This window comes from Neofelis nebulosa, chromosome 13, assembly GCF_028018385.1.
Source record: "Neofelis nebulosa isolate mNeoNeb1 chromosome 13, mNeoNeb1.pri, whole genome shotgun sequence".
NCBI lineage: Eukaryota > Metazoa > Chordata > Mammalia > Carnivora > Felidae > Neofelis > Neofelis nebulosa.
The window spans coordinates 65,276,489-65,297,509 of NC_080794.1; the positions used below are offsets into that span (position 1 = coordinate 65,276,489).

The 21,021-nt window shown below is 39.8% G+C and overlaps 1 protein-coding gene across 12 annotated transcripts in view; it reads left to right on the top strand.

Annotated features, from left to right (window-relative positions):
- The window catches only part of GBF1 (golgi brefeldin A resistant guanine nucleotide exchange factor 1), a 122,155-nt gene that overhangs the window by 3,726 nt on the left and 97,408 nt on the right, over positions 1-21,021 (top strand). For 11 of the 12 annotated variants that reach the window (XM_058697583.1, XM_058697586.1, XM_058697587.1 and 8 more), the window contains exons 2-3: positions 9,069-9,174; positions 11,348-11,414. In XM_058697583.1, coding sequence (XP_058553566.1) covers positions 9,079-9,174; positions 11,348-11,414 — 163 coding nt within the window. In that variant the 5' untranslated portion in view covers positions 9,069-9,078. Of the gene's footprint in view, positions 1-3,976; positions 4,030-9,068; positions 9,175-11,347; positions 11,415-21,021 lie in introns of all 12 variants that reach the window. The other variant, XM_058697584.1, reaches the window with a different exon arrangement.

Below are 21,021 nucleotides of genomic sequence, written 5' to 3' on the forward strand. Positions count from 1 at the left end.
CTCTGCATGGTTAACAGATGAGTGAAAGAGAGGAACATTGTTTCATTTTTTATCTCTAGGCTGATAGAAGGGACATCTTTAGACATATCTTAGTGGTTCACCTTGCATATAGTTCTTGGGATAGACTCAGGATCTCCGTAGAGGGAGGTGTCTGTGGCAGAGCTGAAGTACACTGGACACCTGATTATTGGGTTTGGGAGGATTTTCCAGTTGTGGCCTGTCAGGGCACCAACTCTTCCTAGTTTGACTTACACTTACCTCTCCACCCTTGGGATAAATTTCTTGAGCCTAGTAAGTTGTTTACTAATTCAGTAATTCTTGGACACTCTCTGTGCTTTATTAGCACAGAACTATGATATATATGGTCCTTGGCCAGCTCTGGGAATCTTACAAGCTGTATCTTTAGTGCTTTTCTGGAATGTTTGAGAGACTAAGTAAAAATAAACCTTGGAAGGGCCAGTTGAGGGTCATTTAGCTTTTACCCTCTCAGAAAGTCCATCAGTTTTCTTGGTTTGCACAGCTCTGTATTAGACATCAAAGCACCATGAAACAGTCTTTGTTTTTTGAGAATGTAATTTTTTTTTTCCTTTAGAGAGAAGGGATGGGGGGTGGGGAGAGGGGTAGAGGGACAGAGGGAGAGGGAGAGGGAGGGAGAGAATCTCAGCCAGGTTCCACACTCAGTGTTGAGCCCAATGCGGGGTTCAATCCCATGACCCTGGGATCATGACCTAAGCCAAAATCAAGAGTCAGATGCTCCACCAACTGAGCCACCCAGGTACCCTGAAAATTTAATTTCTTATTGGATAAAGACAACTTTTAAAAGCAATTAAGAAAAAAACTTCGGGGTGCCTAGCTGGCTCAGTTGGAAGAGCATGTTGTTGTGAGTTTGAGCCCCATATTGGATATAGAGATTACTTAAGTAAATATTAAAACAAAGAAAAAACCCCGTAAACAATGGTGTACTAGCAACACCTATTTACAACCAAAGAAAATAAGACCCATGTATACATGTATGAAGAGTTGGCATGGGCACCTGGGTGGCTCAGTAGGTTAAGTGGTTAAACATCCAATTCTTGATTTCAACTCAGGTCATGATCTCACAGTTTGTGGGGTTGAACCCCAGGTTGGGCTCTGCACTGACAGCATGGAGCCTGCTTCAGATTGTCTATCTTTCTCCCCCTCCCCAGTTTGTGCTCACGTGTGCTCTCTTTCTCTCTCAAGATAAATAAACTTGAAAAAAAGAAGTGGCAGTAAAGAATTATGTATTTCAGAGAAGAAAGATGAACATGCAAATAGCACATGAGGAGACTTCAGGAAGATGGATGCGAAAACAGAATAGGCTGGTGGGCAGATGTAGGTTATTTTTCTCTGTAGAGTAGCCTGTATGGAAGGTTTGTAACTTTTGGTAGAGAAACAAATACGGGATGCAGAAAGGTTTGCCTGCATAGGCTTAGAGTCCTTGTCTTCTGTGAAGTCATTGTTCTTACAAGAGGTGGATGTTAGCTGCACTATATTGAATAGTCAGTCTTATGTTAGTCCACCCATTTGTTCATTTGGTCCTTCAGTATTAATCATTTTTGTTATAGGCATTGGGGATAAAAAGGTGAATAAATCATGGTGTCTTCCTGAGATGCTTATAGACTCATGGGAGAGACACACTAAATGAATAATTATAAATCAGTATAAGTTATTTAAATAGAGCTATGTACAGTGTAATGGGATGACAGAAAAGGAGTACTAATACTCTCTGAGAGAGTGGAAAGGTCTCATAGAGCAGGCATTATCATAATAACAGCTAATTTGGGGGAGTTTTAATAGCTTTGGTTCCATGCTAGGTGCTTTACAGCCTTCTTGTGTAGGCCTCATAATAAATGGATGAGGAGGTACTCTCTTCATTTTGCAATGGAGAATTGTAAACTGGGGCTCAGAAAGGCTAAGAAACTTGGCTAAGATATAGAGGTGGTGATGGTCAAGACAGTTTTGCTTCTGAAGCTTGTTCTTGTAACCACTGTGGTACATTCTGACTCATTGACTCTTGGATGAAATAAGGGTTTATTTACCAGATGGATAAGAATGAGAAGAATACTCAAAACAGAAAAAGGAACAGTGTGTGCAAAGGCAGACAACAAAGACCATGACTTTAAAAAGAAGGAACTTGGGGCGCCTGGGTGGCGCAGTCGGTTAAGCGTCCGACTTCAGCCAGGTCACGATCTCGCGGTCCGTGAGTTCGAGCCCCGCGTCAGGCTCTGGGCTGATGGCTCGGAGCCTGGAGCCTGTTTCCGATTCTGTGTCTCCCTCTCTCTCTGACCCTCCCCCGTTCATGCTCTGTCTCTCTCTGTCCCCAAAATAAATAAAAAACGTTGAAAAAAAATTAAAAAAAAAAAAAGAAGGAACTTTTGGGGCGCCTGCATGGCTTAGTTGGTTAAGAGTCTGGCTTCGGCTCAGGTTGTGATCTTAAAGTTTGCGAGTTCAAGCCCCACATCGGGCTCTCTGCTGTTGGCATGAACTGCTTCGGATTGTCTCTTCCCCTCTCCCTCTCTACCCCTTCCCCGCTTGTGCACGTGCATACAAGTTGTCTTTCTGTCTCTGTTTCTCCCCCTCTCTCTCAAAAATAAATAAACATTAAAAAAATAAAGGAACTTTCGATGGTCTATTTCATACATACAGACAGAATATGTATAGCTTATATGGGGCATCAGTGTCCCCTACCCGGCTTAAAAAGCAGAATATCACCAAAACTGAGGCCACTTGTATACCTTTCCCTATTAGTCACATTCCTCTTCCCCACAGCCAGTATTCTAAATTTTTTGTAAGTTTCTCTGGGATATGGTCTTAGCAGTAGAATTGCTGAGATACAGGATATGAAGTTCTTCAGTTTTGCAAGATAATGCCAAATTGAAATTCAGATGAATTGAATCAGTTTACATATTAGCCACTTCCTCTGCATTTTTACCAACTCCTAGTATTGTCAGATTAAAAATTTTTTGTGGGGGTCCCTGGGTGGCTCAGTTGGTTGAGCGACCTACTCTTGGTTTCAGCTCAGGTCGTGGTCTCAGGGTTCATGGGATTTAACCCCTGCATAGGGACTCTGTGCTGATGGCATGGAGCCTGCTTGGAGTTCTCTCTCTCTCCCTCTCTCTCTCTGCAAACCATCCCCCCCCCCCCACACACACAAATAAACTTAAAAAAAAATGTTTTGTGCTATTTTTGTGCTGTAAAATGGTATCTCATAAACTTCTTTTATAATTTTCTTGATTATTAATGGTGCTAATAATGTTTTTTTTTATATTTGCTGTTTGTATTTTCTTTTTCTGTGAAATAATTATTCATGTCTCTTACCAGTTTGGGGGAAGGTTTATATGCCTATTCTTAGAGTTTTGTAACATATTATGGATATTGCTTCTTTATTAGTTATATGTGTAAAATATACAAATATTTTCTCCCAGCTTGTGATTTATTTTTCCCCTCTTTTTTTTATGGTATGTTTAGAACAAATGTCTGTAATTTAACATGGTTTAATTTACCAGTTAAAAAAATTTTTTTTTAATATTTATTTATTTTTGAGAGAGAGAGAGACAGAGCATGAACAAGAGAGGGGCAGAGAGAGAGAGGGAGATACAGAATCCGAAGCAGGCTCCAGGCTCTGAGCTGTCAGCACAGAGCCTGACATGGGGCTTAAACTCTATGAACCATGAGATCATGACCTGAGCCGAAGTCAGACGCTTAACTGCATCACCCAGGTGCCCCTATTTACCAGTTTTTAAAATGGGTTGTGCTTTTTATTTTCTGTTTAGGTGGTTCTCTCTTATGCTCAGGTTATAAAAGTATTCTCATATATTATCTTCTAAAAATTTTCAAGTTTCCTTTTTCACATTTAAGTCTTAAATTCATTTGAAGTTGATTTTTTTTTTTTTTTTTTGTATTCCATGAAGTAAGGATCCAATTTGTGGTTTCTGTTTCTCCTGCTTTTGTTTAGATCTAGAGGGAGTTGCCAGTTGATAGAGTGACTCCTCTTTGAATCCTCTTGGGGTGAGTAACTGGGATGCCACAAAGCACGAGGGGAATGCTATACACAGTGTTTTCAAAGGGTATATGTGGCTCACAGTCTCTGGGCCAGTGGCCTATTGGCTGGGGATGTTAGTTGCTGTGTATTTACTTGTTCCTTCTCACGTTATTTCTGATAGAAGATACACCTTAAATTTATGAGGTCCTCTGCAGGCCTTTGTGACCTTGTGACCAGGGGTTCTAGGCTGTCGCCTACCAGGCAACAAGTGGTTCATCCAAGCTTCCCATTTGAAGCCGAAGGGCAGATTCCCTTGGGACAATCACTTTGTGAGGAAACAAATGCTCAGAGGCCGGGCAGGAGATAAAGCAACTCCCCATAGACCTTGAAAATAATTCCTCTTCATTTTCTAGTTTCTTTTTTTTTTTTTTTTCTTTTTTCTTTTCTTTTTTTTTTTTTTTAACTAAGAAAAGAAGCTTAAGACAATGATTATTTTTGCTTAGGTCCTCACTATCTTAGAAAGTTGTTAGCTTTGGGGAGTCTGGGTGGCTCAGTTGTTAAGCATCTGACTTTGGCTCAGGTCATGATCTTACTGTTTGTGAGATCCAGTCCCACATTGGATGAGCACGAGCCCGTATTGGGTGGGCACAAGCCCTGCTTTGGGTGAACCCCACTTCTCTCTCTCTCTCTGTCTCTCTCTCTGCCCCTTGCTCACTTGAGCCCCCTCTCTTTCTCTCTCAAAAAAAAGTAAGAAAGAAAGAAAGTTGTTAGCTTTTGATGCCTAATAAATTTTGATCAAGTGTTAGGTTGGTTACTTCAGTTTGGAGTCCCAGTTCAAAATTTATTTCTTCCGGGAAGCCTTCCAAATAATCACTAGATCCTATTAGATCTCAGTTAATCCCATTGACACTTTTTTTTTTTTTTCAATTTGTAGTATAGTGTTGTTGTTTAACCTATATTGCTGTTATTTTCAGTATGAGTGTTTTCTCTCATTCTCTTAGTTCTTTTTTTTTTTTTTTTTTTTTTTAATGTTTATTTATCCTTGAGAGAGAGGAAGAGCATGAGCTGGGTAGGGGCAGAGAGAGAGGGAAACACAGAATCCAAAGCAGGCTCCAAGCACCAAGCTGTCAGCACAGAGTCTGATGTGGGACTCCACAGAGCCTGACCCAGGACTCGAACTCATGAACTGTGAGATCATGACCTGAGCCAAAGTTGGACACTCAACCAATTGAGCCACTCAGGAGCCCCTCTCTTTGTTCTTTGAAAGAGAAATTAGTCTTATTTTATAGTGTTCCTTTACAGGCCTTCCAAAATATTTTTTTATAATGATAGGTATTCAGTATACATACTGAATAATAACTGTATTTTTTTAAATGTTTATTTATATTTGAGAGAGAGAGAGACAGGGCGAACGGGAGAGGGACAAAGAGAGAGGGAGACACAGAATCTAAAGCAGGCTCTGGGCTCTGATCTCTCAGCACAGAGCCTGACGTGGGGCTCGAACTCACGAGTGGTGAGATTATAACCTGAGCTGAAGTTGGACGCTTAACTGACTGAGCCACCCAGGTGCCCTGAATAATAATTATATATTGAAGGCCTTCCATGATACGCCCCACACCTCCTATTATTACTCTAGGAATAATGTTCTAGCCAATCTGGAATAATCATGATTCCTTAAATACCTACTGAATTTCCTACCTATGAGCCTTTACCCTTGCCATTCTTCCCTTATATTTTTTATTGTTTGAATCCTGTCTGTCGTTTAGTTGCCTTTCTAGAACCTTTTGCCAGAAATAATTTTCTTTTTTCCGCTACTATGACACTGTGTATTACTCATGTATTGAAGATCTATATGGGCTTGTGTGTGTATATATGTGTTTTATCTAAACTACTCGATTATAAATTCCTTGTGTGTGGGTAGTGACATTCTGTATGCTGTGCCTAGTATTTTGCTTAGCATGTGTTAGGTAATGTCTTATTGACTAAAGTAAATGTTAGCTAATTAACATTGATTGCTGATCTTAATCACTTATATATGGAATAATACAACTATTCTTCACTATTCTAATTTAAAAATAGGTAATAAGTAATATATATGTGTGACACAAAATTCAAAAGGTAAAAAAGAATATACAGAGAAAAGTAAGTCTTCCTCTTATCCCTGTTCCTCTGTTCCCTTCTCTGGGGGCAGCCTCTGTTAGCAATTTCTTCAAAATCCTTCTAGAGATCTAGAACATACTCATCTTGCCTAAATAGTTTAAGGAAGGAGAGATACTAGAGATTCTATCTTTTCTCTTCTGATACTTTGAATTACTTTTTAATTTGTTTATCTTTAGTTTCTTGGTTCTCCTCCTTATTGTTGTGTATGTTCTCATTGTTGGATCTTCTCAGGAGAGAACATTGTGTGCCTAGGACATTTAGAAAGTAGTCTTCTGGGACTAATCGAGTTGTTTCTTTAAATTGTCATTAAAACAAATGTGTTGTGGGGCGCCTGGGTGGCTCAGTAGGTTAAGCGTTTGACTTCGGCTCAGGTCATGATCTCATGGTCTGTGGGTTCGAGCCCCGCATTGGGCTCTGTGCTGACAGTGCAGAGCTTGGAGCCTGCTTTGGATTCTGTGTCTCTGTCTCTCTCTGCCTCTCCCCCACTCACTTTCTGTCTCTCTTTCTCTCTCTCTCAAAAATAGATAATTAACATTAAAACAATTTTTATTATAATGGGGCACCTGGGTGGCTCAGTTGGTTAGCGTCTGACTTCGGCTCAGGTCATGATCTTGCGGTCTGTGAGTTCAGGCCCTGTGTCAGACTCTTGTGCTGACAGCTCAGAGCCTGGAGCCTGTTTCAGATTCTGTGTCTCCCTCTCTCTCTGACCCTCCTCCATTCATGCTCTGTTTCTGTCTCAAAAATAAATAAACGTTAAAAAAATTTTTTTATTGTAATGTTTTTCATACTTCTTGCTTTCTGGGGGCCCTGTCTTCTGCAAAATATGCAAATGGAACTACTTGAAGGTTGCATTCTTTTCTGTATATCTTTGGCTCATTTTCTTTTAGATCCCACTAAACTCACTAAATGCCTCATGGGCAGAAATTATATCTCATCTCTTTAATTAATTTTTAATTATATTGATGGTACAGTAATATATTCTTCTTGTAAAAAATTAAAACATTCTATATAAGGCTAAAGTATCCTCTGATTACTCACTGATTTCACAGTACTTTCTCTAGAGATAACTATGGTTATGGAGTTTGGGGTATATATATTCTCTGTTTATATATATACATATTACCTGGACAAAATACATAAAGTATACTTAGTAGCATGGATGATTCACAAACATAATGTTTCAAGGGAAAAGGTCAAATTGCAAAAAACTAATATTGTATTAGTTAAATAAAAGTACAAAAATATATGGAATGATGTTATATATTATTTAAAGATACATATCAGGGGCACCTGGGTGGCTCAGTCGGTTGAGCGTCCGGCTTTGGCTCAGGTCATGATCTCACAGCTTGTGACTTCGAGCCCTGAGTCGGGCTCTGTGCTGACAGCTCAGAGCCTGGAGCCTGTTTCAGATTCTCTGCTCCTCCCCCGCTCATGCTCTGTCTCTCTCTCTCTCTCTCAAAAATAAAAACATTAAAAAAAAAATACATATCAGTGAAGTAAAAATACAAAGCAACATAAAAGCTTAATAAATGCCACATTTAGAAAAGTGGGACCTATGGATGAAAGAGAGGAGGATATGATTTAGGGAAAACATACAGTGTACAGTGACTTCAGTTGAACTATTCTTAATCTGGATACTGGCTGTTATATTACTCTTTATGTCATACTGTAAGTTGAATATTACATATTTTCAAAAACAAAAATCTAGCATTTTGTAGGATGGGTTGGTTGGGTTTTACATAAATAGTAACATAGAGTCATATACTACAGTTTTTTTCATTCCACAATATGTCTGACAGCTCTTTCTGTGTCTTATTTGTTTTGTATCCTTAGTACTCTGAAAGATGCCTTATGCATAGTAGGTGCTTAATAAGTAAATATTTGTGGAATTCTTTCTTCTCTTAACCCTGATAGCCTTACTGTTTTAACTTCCCTGGAGTCTGATCTAAATGTTTGTGTAACTATATGCTCCCCCTGCCCTTTTCCCTCTTTGTTTTTTAAAATTTTGTCCTTGTGAAGAGGATTTTTAAGTAATGGAAAGCAGTAAGGTTGGTTTTACATGCTCCTAGGTTTTTCTCTATGCCAAGGAGAAATTCTGTTTTGTCTTGTTTTGTTTTTGTTTTTGTTGTTTTCACCTGGGAAGAGAATTACATATCTTTTCTAAGTGCTCTTCTAGGCAGCAAAGAAAATCCTGTGATAATTCAGTTGGGAGCACATAAAATACTAAAGTAGTTACTTCAGCTTCATTTCAGAGATGCATATAGAAGCAGCTTTAAAATGAGTCTGCCTTTCAATCTATCTTATTAGAGAGTTACTGCTATAAGCAAGTATACTTGACTTTTCAGAACTTTTTAAAGGTTGTGTCACTGCCACTGTCCACTTTTCTGGAGCTGACCTGGTAGAAGGGATGTAGTAGATGAGTAGACGTTGTAACTGTGGTTCCAAACCAAGGCTGTTTTTCTAACAGCCTTCATTCTTTTCTTTTAACTCAAACCTTCATTATTACTTTATTGAGGGGATAAAGAAAACAAAAGTAAGATCTGAAATATATCTTTAACAATCTAGTAGCACAGATGTATCTGCATACCTAAAGTCCTCACAGGAGAGATTTTGAGGACAGTTGACTGAAGAATTTGACATACTTAATAGAGATTGTTGAGGTGCCTTTGAGAAATTTCCTGGATTGATACTTTTTGAGTTGTTTCTTGAGCTTCCAGAGACCTCTAGGTGAGCCAGGTGGCTGGATTCATAACATAAGATGGACTTCATCCCATCCTAGTATTACAGGTGGGAAATCTTGGTACTAAGAAGTTAAATCATAATTCTGACCTTAACAGGTACTGATTTAAATATGGGTATGCTCTGAGTAACCACATATTAACTTTTCTCTTAACTGTTTTGGTAGGTTTGCCAGGATGGTGGATAAAAATATTTACATCATTCAAGGGGAGATTAACATTGTGGTTGGGGCGATCAAACGAAATGCCCGATGGAGCACTCATACTCCACTGGTAAGTGGGGAATGGGCAGATCACTTGGTCACTGAGTTGTTGTAAGGGATCTGATGCATGGTTAAAAGAGTTATCAATTTCCCAGTAATAATGAGAGCAGAAGGAATTCAGAGTTGTCCTTGGTATCAAGGACCCTTCTGTTTTATTCCAACTGGCATCAAATTTATAGGCTGCCTTTTTTGCTTTGGGACCCAAAAGATGATACTGTTTTTCTTCTAGCTATTTTTGTAGACAACTTACGGTAGTAGTTGGGACCTCCTAAATATACCTAAAAATGTCAGAAAGACGCCTTATCTTCAGATTCCCTAGGATTATAATTAACTGTCAAAATGGTACATGGAATGTGACTTGGTGGTACTCCTTAGGAATAGGAGTATATCAAGCAGGCTGTGTCTTCCCAATCAGATGAGTAAGAAACTTACCAGTTGTAAAACTGGCTTTCTTTGTTGTATACGTATGTTCAAAGATATTTTTTGTGCAGTTGTATAAAACGGTTTTTGGCACAATTGTAAAAACAAGTTTAGACGTTTCTACCTCAGTGGATATGGATGGATATATATATATATAGATATATATATAGATATTTGGAAATATCTTATGTCCATTTATAAAAATGGATTGTTTAGTGGTGCCTGGCTAGCTCATTTGGTGGAACATGCGACTTTTGATCTTGGGGTTGTAAATTTCAGCCCCACGTTGGGTGTAGAGATTACTTAAAAATAACCTTATTTTATTTTATTATTATTTTAGTAGGCTCCATGCCCAGTGTGGGGCTTGAACTCATGACCCTGAGATTAAGAGTCACATGTTCTACTGACTGAGCCAGCTAGGTGCTCCAAAGACTTTTTTTTTTTTTTTTAATTTTATTTTTGAGTAATCTCTACATCCAATGTGGGTCTTGAACCTACAACCCCATGATCAGGAGTCCCATGCCCCACTGACTGAACCAGCCAGGTGCCCTAAAAATAAAATCTTAAAAAAAATGGTTTAGGGGTGCCTGGGTAGATTAGTCTGTTACGCGTCTGACTTCTGATTTTGGCTCAGGTCATGATCTCATGTCTTGGGGTAAGCCCCATGTGGGGCTCTGCACTGGCAGCACAGAGCCTGCTTGGGATTCTGTCTCTCTCTCTCTCTTTCTCTCTCTCTCTGCCTCTCTGCCCCACCCCTACTCATGCACGTGCTTGCACTCTCTCAAACGTTAAAAAAAAAAATTGTTTAGAAGTGAGAGTGCAGTCAGCAATGTCTTTGAAATTAACATGTACGATTATATAATGAGTATGAAGGAGAAGAGACAGAATAATACATGTAATTTAATCTATTGGGATGCTATAACAAAATACAACAGATTAGGTGGCTTATAAACGAGAAACTTATTTCTCACAGTTCTGGAGACTGGAAGTTCAAGATCAGGATGGCAGCATGGTCAGATGAAGGCCCTCTTTTGGGTCTCAGACCTCTCATTATATCCTCACATGATAGAAGGGGCAAGGAAGCTCTCTTGGGCCTCTTTTATAAGGATATTAGTTCCATTCATGAGGGCAGAACCCTTACCCACCTTCTGAAGACCCTAATCACCCATCCTTTAAAGGCTCTACTTCTTATCATATTGGACATTAGGATTTTCACATAGAAGTTTTGAGGGGATTGGGGCGCCTGGGTGGCTCAGTTGGTTGAGCATCCGACTTCAGCTCAGGTCACGATCTCATGGTTTGTGAGTTTGAGCCCTGAATCGGGCTCTGTGCTGACCTCTCGGAGCCTGGAGCCTTCTTCAGATTTTGTGTCTCCTCCTGCTCTCTCTGTCCCTCCCCTGCTTGCACTCTGTCTCTCTCCAAAATAAACATTAAAAAAAAAAAAAAAGGAAAAGAAAAAGCAGTTTTGAGGGGACATAAACATTCAGACCATAGCATGTAAAGGCCTTGGCAATCTATGGTAGCTTGAGTGCTATGGTCATGGTATAGATTAATATTTCAGGATTTATATTTTAAGTAAGTCCAGAGTATCTTTTTGAAAATAGGACATCAGGGAACTGGAAGACTGAACCATGGCTAACTTTTTTTTCCTCAGAAGGAAAACTTAATCATTGGATTCAGACAAAGAACCCTTGATCTGTCTGTTATTTCCTTTTTCCTCTTTGTCTGATACTGACTTTTTTTTTTTAACCTATGTGTTATAGGATGAAGAACGGGATCCTCTGCTGCATAGTTTCAGTCATCTAAAGGAGGTTTTGAACAATATAACAGGTAAGTCCCCACATCTAGGTAGGATTACTTATCCTGATAAAATGAACATGTGTTTTTATTGCAGGGATGGACAGACTTTCTCTGTAAAGGACTATATAGTAAATGTTTTAGGCTTTGAAGACCATAGTAACTGCAACTACTCCATTCTGCCGTTGTACCTCAAAAGCAGACATATACTTGAGAGAGTGATAAATACTTCCCCTCCCCCCCCCCCAAAAAAAAAAAAAAACCAGGTACAAGCCAGGTTTGGCCTGTGGATGTAGTTTGCCCCTGATTTACTGCATTGCTGGTCCTTTTCCTTGAGTTCCTAGGAGGATGTCCTACTTTCCTGGGGAATCAGTGTTCATACAATTAATAAGCTTCCTTTATTGTTTGAGTTATAATGAAGTTATTTTTGGTAATTTTTTGGTTTTATTTTGTTTTAACTATCTTTCTCTACCTCATGCATGCTGTGAGGTAGGAAGTCTTTTTACATTTGGTGGCACAAGTCAAGTTTTTAGTACTTGCAGCAAAACTCTGGTCTTATAGAAGGTCATCACTTAGGGCCTTAATTCTGTGTAATGCAGATCTTTCAGTCTTCATGTGTTCCCTTTTTCACTCCCCGTTTTTCTAATCATAATAACTTTATATAATATTTATATGTTTAGAATTTCTTTTTTAAAAAATTTTTTAAATGTTTATTTCTGAGAGAGAGAGAGAGAGTGAGCGAGGGAGGGGCAGAAAGAGGGAGACACAGAATCTGAAGCAGGTTCCAGGCTCTGAGCTGTTAGTACAGAGCCTGACTCAGGGCCGAACCCAGGAACCTCAAGATCATGACCTGAGCTGAAGTCAGACGCTTAACCAGCTGAGCTACCCAGGCGCCTCCATGTATTGAGAATTTTCAAAGCTGCTTCCATGTTTATTACCTTATTGAACTTTTACACAACTCTGTGAAGGAGGTGTAGCAGGTGTTGTCCTCTTTTTATGAATGAAGTTGAAGCCCAGAGACATTTTCAGTGATTTAGCTGAGGTCACACTGATCCTGAGAGATGAAGTCATAACTAGAACTCAGGCCTGGTTTAGTGCCCTGGTCTGCATTGCTTCTGTTCGTACAATTAGAGGAGACTGTATGCAGGAAGTGCCTTCTGTTTATGTATAGGTATGTGTTGGAGGAGGAGGCAAATCTCAACATCTTTGGGTTTTTCAAGGGGAAAGATAGACTGAAAGGGAAAGCCTCAGAGCTGTGTTCCTCTGTCAACCATAGAGGGCTTTTACAATGTGTATTCCTGGAATGTTTTTTAGCCTAGTTTCTAGGCTTCTGCAAGGTAAATAAACAATAAACCAGTGTTCTCCTTTCATGAGAAATGTAGGAGAGTATCTGGAGAAAAATTCCTTTTTCTTTTCTTAAACATGGGCTGAAGTTATCTAAAGGTTCCCTGCATGTTTTCTTTAAAGGAGCATTTTCAGTTTAAAAGCATTGGAAATGTTAGCCAAGGATCAAGTATAGAGGGAGTGGTTGGTTGTTAGCCAGTTAGCAGGGCTAAAGCTGCAATTAGGTGGCATGTTCTTATTTTGTGGCCTGTACTTTAAGTGACTTGGCTGCTTTAGGAAGTTGGCTACTTGCACGGACTTTTTTTTTTTTTTTTTTTTTTTGACTTTACAGATAAAACTTACATATCTCAATTGGAAAGAAAATGTAGTGAGTAAGTATTTACAACTCTTTTTGGTGGCCAAAGTTCAGAGTGTAGTTGATCCTTGAACAATATGGATTTGAACTGTGTAGGTTCACTTATGTGTGGATTTTTTTTTTCAGTCAATACAGTACAATAATAGTATTGTATGTAAAATAAATGTATTTTCTTTTCATTATGACTTTTTTTTGAAGATTTTATTTTCAAGTAATCTGTACATCCAACTTGGAGCTTGAACTCACAACCCTGAGAGCAACAATTACATGCTCTACCGACTGAGCCAGCCAGATGCCCCTTCCTTATGACTTTCTTAATAATGTTTTCTTTTCACTAGTTACTTTATTAGAAGAATAAAGTATATAATATGACATACAAAATATGTATTAATTGACTATGTTATCAGTAAGGCTTCTGGTTAACAGGCTATTGGTAGTTAAATTTTCAGTGAGTCAAAAGTTATACATGGATTTTCAACTGTAAGGGGTGTTGGTGCCCAAACCCCTATGTTGTTAAAGGGTCAACTGTACTATCTTTCTAAGAGATGTGAAGAGGATTAAACACAACATTTCACAATTTTATACACTGTGAAATATTGGTATTATATGTGGTTAGAAACACCCTAAAATGTCTGAGATCAGACTGGAGTAGCCCTGTTGGCCTTTTGGGCACTCTACAGACCTTGAAGAGCTAAGATGGTGAGGTTTTCCTGATATAGCCACATTTCCTGCTTGCCATCTCATCCATATCCCGCACTTGTTTTCTCTATCCTGACATATCCCTGACATGTCTCAAGAGAACTATATCTGTGGTGAGTGGTGCAGTCCAGGACTTGGGATTTCTAGACCATCTAAGAGGTGCCAAAGTTGAGTCTGTGCTTAATTTTCCTACATCTTTGAATCAGGAATCCAGATTATCTGCTACTTGAAACTAATAAAACCAGAATGTGCTGAGGAGCCAGTTCTGTCACTGGTACTAAGGACATGGTTAGGTGGTGCCAAGCTTTCTTTTGGAGCAAGAAAGAAGTTGGTAGTATTTACCAGAGCAGATGTTGAAATGGTGCCTGCCAAGGTTGCCCATTGTTCTTAGGTTTTAACATATTACCTGCCTGAGAAAATGACACAGTGGACCCGAAATAGAACATCTCACAGTCTTCTGATTGGTTCTGACTCCGCACAGTGCTGGCTTCCAGGAAGCAAGTTTATGGGTCAGCTGCCCCTGTGGTCCTGGACTCTGTGGTCCATGACCAATTTCTTGTTTCTTTTACTGAGACAAACAGATTTTTCTGATTGGCAGTGTCAGGAGGACTGCTTTCTTGGAAGCCTGCTAATGGTAGGAGGCTGGGAAAGGGTTTTGAATTTGGAGAGAGAAACTGAAGGGATTGCCTGTGCTGTGTGACTGGGAATGGTGTCCCACCTAGATTGGAGGCATGGCAGGAATTCTAGGACTTCCAATAAGTTTAACTCATGAAACCGACTTGGGTTTAGACTATTCCTACAGAGGCTTTCTATTTGCTTTTTTCTAGGCTATCTGCTACCTTGGTTGGTTAAGAATATCACTGTTGTGGGCGTCTGGATGGCTTAGTTGGTTAAGCGTCTGACTTTAGCTCGGGTCATGATCTCACAGTCTGTGAGTTTGAGTTCTGCATCAGGTTCTGTGCTGACAGCTCGGAGCCTAGAGCCTGCTTCAGATTCTGTGTCTCCCTCCCTCTCTGCCCCTCCCTTGCTCACGACCTCTCTTTCTCTCACTCTCAAAAATGAATAAATGCTTAAAAAAAAAAAAAAAAAAAAAAGAATACCACTATTGGAAATGGGGAGTTGATTGGACATAGACAGTAAACCAAAATGATTTTTTTTTTCTTATAAACAGAGGATAAGATAGATAGATAAATAAATAAGATAGATAAACACTACCTACTTGTCCAGGAGTATTATCTGAGTATTGTGAAAGAAATAAGTCCTTTGTCTCTAATCAGGTTGGCTAAGTCCATACCAGTTATTCTCCCAGATACATGTCTCTGGACTACATTTGCAGTCAGTATTTGCCCAAACTGCATGACAACTATATGCCCTGTAGCATTTAGAGTAATAAAATAGTCTAATACCAAATCTAAAATGATAGTTGCACTTGGAAGATACAGGGTGCCTAAGAGTAGAGTTTGCATGTTGCTATTTTGGATAAAGCCTTAGTTTACCACCAGTGAGACTTGACTGCTACCCCTCATTTGGTCTTTAAGCCTTCTTTGGAATCCTTTTAGGAAGTTATTCTGAAGGAGTTAAAGCAGATGTGTGGTTACCAGGTTTGGGTGGGGGTACAGGGAGGGACTGCAAATAGGTGTAGGGTTTCTTTTTGGGGTGATGAAAATGTCCTAGAATTAGATAGTGGTGATGGTTGTACAACTTTGAATATATTTAAAAACACTGAATTGTACACTTTAAGAGGGTAAGATTTATGGCGTGTGAATTACATCTTAATTTTTAAAAATAGAAAATGTAGGCTGGAAGAGTGATGGGATTTGCCAGCTCTTCCTCAGGACTCAGAGCAGTGGAGGGAAGCCTCCGATTATAGTTGCTGCTGTGCTTTGAACCCATTACCCAGCAAAGGCAGCATAAGGCTCTCTTCAGCCTCTTGGCCCAGTTTGTCCTTTTATGTCTCTCTCATTAACTCAAAAAGCACATGGCTTTTATATTTAAATTTATTCAAGCTGTAATCTTTGACATTTGAGTTAGCTTTTAGTACAGTTTTGCATTTATAGTAATATATATTATGTATTTTCTCTATCCCCAAAGAATCCGTTTTAATCTTTTCCGGATGCAAATTTCAGGCTGTCTTGTCCCATCTCCCCTCTCTTGCTCTCTTTCCCCTCCCCCCACGGAGTGTGTTTGATCAGGTGTGGCAGGAATATCCACTGTCAAGCTGCGCCCTTTATATTAGTCAATATTATCCTTCTCCCCCCTCCCTGTCTGTCTGCCCCGTTGGGCTTTCCCAGTTGATTTATAATTTTGGAATTCTCATCGGAGTCTGTAATACAGTTTGTTCATTATTTAACCAAAACCTGTTTAATGAGCAGAGAGAGGCAATGTAAATGTTAGGCATGTTGCAGTGATGTACCTTTGTGCTTCTCAAAGCGGGTGGGTAGTTAACTCTGTGCTGCCTGCAGGGCTGGGGTGTCTTGGCCTTAGGGGCAGGACTACTGCCTCTCCCTTACATCTGTCCAAGCTCTAACATGGGCTTAGATTCCTAAGACACGTTTCCTTTTATCCTTCTAGAGATCTTGTGGGGGCTCTTGCATATTGAAGTTATCTTCAGTCTCACAGCTAGATCAGATCGTTAGATCTGTGGCATGGGATGGGGGGTTAAAGGGAAAGTGAAATATCAGGATATTTGGTACTACTCCTGATTTTAGGTCTGAAAAAAGTAAGCGGTTTAGAGGAATCCTTCTAGCCAACATGGTCTGTGGTTTTTTATCCCTTTGTTCCCCAACTAGACAAGTCCTTGCAGCCTTAGTGCCCTCATCCAGTATAGCTTCATGGGAAGGGCTCCTAGTCAGTTATGATTTGTGGTGTTTGGCTATGGTCATTTGCCTCCAGATTTAGGCTGCCTTTGTCCTTGGTCTTTAAACTCAGATCATTTTAAAGAGGTTCTTTTCCAGGAAATTTTTGGCTTATTTTTTTTATTTTTTAAAATTTTATTTATTTAAGTAATCTCTATACCCAATGTTGGGGCTTGAACTGGTGATTCTGAGATCAAGAGTCTCATGCTCTTCAGGCTGAGCCAGCCAGGTGCCCCAGGAAAATTTTGGCTTAAAGCAGAGAGAGTGGAATAGTCTAAAAGTATCACAACCAGAATCTTTTCTTAAGGGATTACCTCTTTTTTTTTTCTTTTTATGTTTATTTATTTTTTGAGAGAGCACAATCAGGGGAAGGGCAGAGAGAGAGGGAGAGAAAGAATCACAAGCAGTGTCCGTGCTGTCAGCACAGAGCCCGATCCTGGGCTTGAACTCACAAACCATGAGATTATGACCTGAGCCAAAACCAAGAGTCAAATGCTTAACCGATTAAGCCACCCAGGCACCCCATTAATTTTTTTTAATGTTTATTTACTTTTGAGAGAGAGAGAGAGCGAGCGAGGGAGGGGCAGAGAGAGAAAGAGGGAGACACAGAATCTGAAGCAGGCTCCAGGCTCTGAGCTGTCAGCACAGAGCCTGATGTGGGGCTTGAACTCATGGGCCGCAAGATGTGACCTGAGCTGTAGTTGGATGCTTAACTGACTGAGCCACCCAGATGCCCCAGGGATTACCTCTTAATAACTTTAAAGACTTTAGGGCCAGAGCTTGAGGTACACTTAGTGGTGTTTGTGTTTGGAGATGGTGGGGATAGGGTGGAGTGGGTAGTGGGTTTGCCTTTGGAGATTTAACCCTAGACATTTTTAATTCCAAGGATTTATGAGGATTGGGGGTATTTGCATAAGACTAAGATGGTCTTGAGGCCTAGTGTAAGCACCTGTATTAACTATGGAACTGTTCTAGCTTCTTGGATCTTTTTTTGCTGGGGTTCAACAAGATTTGAATTCCTTCTGGATCTGGCTTATTGGATTACTTCTAACCATTATTTATTGAATATCTGCTATGTTCTAGGCATTTTGATTAGGCACTTAGGGATTGGGTCTATAATGGTAAACAGACTTCCTGCCCTCATAGCCACTGGTTTTACAAGACTAGCAGCTCTAGCTGACCATTCCAAGGCTAACTTTTGTAGCCTGTATTCTACGCCATATGGTTCCCTATCAGGCATGGAATAGCTGGTAGTGAATGAGGGCAGTCTGTTGCCATCTTTTCATGTCTTGTAACAAACAAGCCAAAGAAATGAACAAAAATTATAGCTTATACATTTTCTTATTTGGCTTTCTCCTATAAAGCAGTTCTGGTCAGAGTTTAGATATTCCCAAAGACATTGGTGGTTTGCCTAGAGTAACTCTGAAGGAGAGGATATTTCTTTTTACTGGACAGTAAGATATGGTATCCTTGAGTTTAAGAGGGAGAAGCAGGTGGTTGGAGAAAGTAGATGTATCAGGAGTTTATTTAAATATAGTTTATCCTGGACAAACACACCTGTAGAGTACTGTCTGTCTCAAGCTTTGTGAATTCACAGTCTGAGCTAGGAGATTTGAATCCATGTAACCTCTAGAGGTTTGCAGAGAACATTTAAACAGAGTCTGGAAGCCAACCTGGGAAGAATGATGACTTAACATCTGTCTGGGTTAGGTCTCTTAGAAATACCCTTCTAAGAAGAAGCAAAACTGTTCAAGGATGCCTCATACCTCAAGTTTAATCTGTTTAATTTAGAACATGGGAAGGTGTCAGGAAAAGAGACTTTAGTAGTTTCTGTAAGGAAAAAGATTGACTAAGGGTACATTATTTGAAAAATATTTTTCCTAGAGTTATCATCTCCCATACTGATTGAATGCATACCTTAATTTTTTCTGTAGAGGTCTGTAGTTTAGGGAGTAGTAAGCAATATATCATTGTTAGTAAGCATGAGAAGAAGGTCGAATGAGTCATTAGCTTTGTCTCACTTGGAATTGAGCTTGTGAATTGTTCAAGGCCTAAGTGGAGACTGAAAGAACCAAGTGTGTATGATAACATCTGGCAGACAAATTCATGTAATGGTTTGAGTGTTGGAAGAACAAGGTTGGGCACACTTACATAAGTATTTCTTGTGCTCTTTTTGACTTTTTTGTTCTATAATAAAAGATTGTATTAGTTTGGAGATTGTTGAAAAGCACATTAGGATGTGACCTGAATTTGAGTCAGACTGACCTTAGAATCTTGGTAGCTTGAGTGGCATTTCAGCACAGTAAGAGAAAATAAAGGTACTGGGATTCTTTTTTCCCCATATAATACTCATATCAAGAAGGTGACTCTGAGAGGTGTATTTTGATGACTTTGTCATTTCTTTTCCTGGGGCCTTACCCAAATGATCTGAATCCTCCTGATTTGACACTTCTAAACCAAGAAGCTCTTCCAAACATTTATTTGTCTTAGAGATTAGAAAATGAAGACTTTCTTGAGAAGCAGCAGCTCTGCATAGTCTGGCTTCTTATGAGCCCAGCTCTCCCTTTTTCTGTCCGTAATATTTAAACACATTTAGCCATCAGAACTGGTCTGCTGGCACATTTTCCACTACATGTATCTGAAAGTGGGTTATGATAAAAAGCACATTTTTTTTTTAAGTTTATTTATTTTTGGGAGAGAGAGAAAAAGTGTGAGTGGAGGAGGGGCAGAGAGTTAGAGAGAGAGAGAACCCCAAGCAGGCTCCACACTGTCAGCACAGAGCTCGATGCAGGGCTCGAACTCATGAACTGTGAGATCATGACCTGAGCTGATGTTGGATGTTTAACTGACTGAGCCACCCAGGTGCCCCCAAAAAGGCATTCTTAATAGCTTGGTTCAGAAGCAGAGGCAAAGGAACCTAATTTTTTTCTAGGAGAGGTTAAGGGACAGTGTGACAGTGTGGTCTGAAGTGGGTGTCAAAGTTGCTGGTGTTGTTGTCATTGCCATTGTCCTCTCTGGCACAGCCACCTCTTGAGGCCTGAAATTTCTCTCTGAGTATGTGCCCAGCTTGCCATGACAGCAGTCAGATGAATAAAAAGAGGAAAAGCCAGCTGCTGCTTTGTTTTTAACAAGGATGCAGGCAGAGTCTCTTTCTTCTTTTCCACCCACTCAAATTCAGAGTAAGTGCCAACAGAGTTTCCGAAGAAGCCAAATGTTTGAAATTCAAAGTGCAGTTTTGATTAGAGATAGTAAAGAGTTATTTGTCTCAGCCTTGCCTTTTCTAACCACCTCTCTATGTTCATAGATGCTTAATTGGTCACCGTAGTTTTTAAAGTGATATTGGATATGTTTACGGAAAGAATGAATGCATTTGTCTTTTCTCTCCTGGCATTCATTAAAAGATAGAGCTGCGTATACAGGAAAATGAAGATTCAGTCATTTCAGCTCAGATCACCTCATTAAGAAAGGTTAGTTGATGGAGAGCAGTGACTACCTTAAGTTCTTAGTTTTGCTTCTGGAAACCAGAAGATAAGATGCTCCTTAGCAGGTTTAAGGCTTTTGTTTCTTTACTTTGGTCTTTGGAGATCCTGAAGACTTAGATGGACAAGCACTCATGGCTGCCTGTTGTCTGGCTTCTTCCTGCATACCTCTTCTGTAACACCAGCCTTCTGTTACCACTGTAGGTTGAGTTGTGAAGAGCTGCCACATGTGCACACATCACAACTGACCTTTCCTTGTTCCACGCTTATTGAGCAATTACTTGCCCATTTGTAGAACTCACATTATTGCCTTGGGTTTCTGGCCCAGTGTGAAGTGGGAGCATCCAGGAAGTGGCCTGATAGACTGTACATCAGAGGGCAATAAATTGGCATATGATTTGGTGGAAAGGCAGGGCCAGATGTAGTGTGGGAGCAAGGGTTTTTCTGCATTCAGCCATGCAGCTTGCTTCCAGGTGTCCTGGAAAGCAGCTTGGGAACTGGAGGCTAAGGGTAGTTGGGAACATTAACTAGGGAGGAAAAGGATCAAAAGGACTTCAGTGTTATCTGTGATGGGCCTTGAATTGGGAAAAATCCTCCAAAAGTAGGGGCAAATGAAATTTCCCTGATACCGGTAGGGATTTTTCCACTGATTATTCTTTCCTTTCAAATAAAGTGAGTTACTAATTGGTAGAAAAAAATACAAAACTTGGGAGACTCCTAACAGGGAAAGTTTGTTAAGAAAGCCTCATTCCACATGAGCTTTTTCATGAAGGCTCCTTCTTCTCTTTGGGCAAACAACAGGTTTAAGAAAACTAGCTCCAAATTGATGATAAAGTGAGAGCTAAGATACTATTCTGACTGTTCTACCTTGGGCTAGAGTGGTATCTTTCAGATTGCAAGTTGCATTC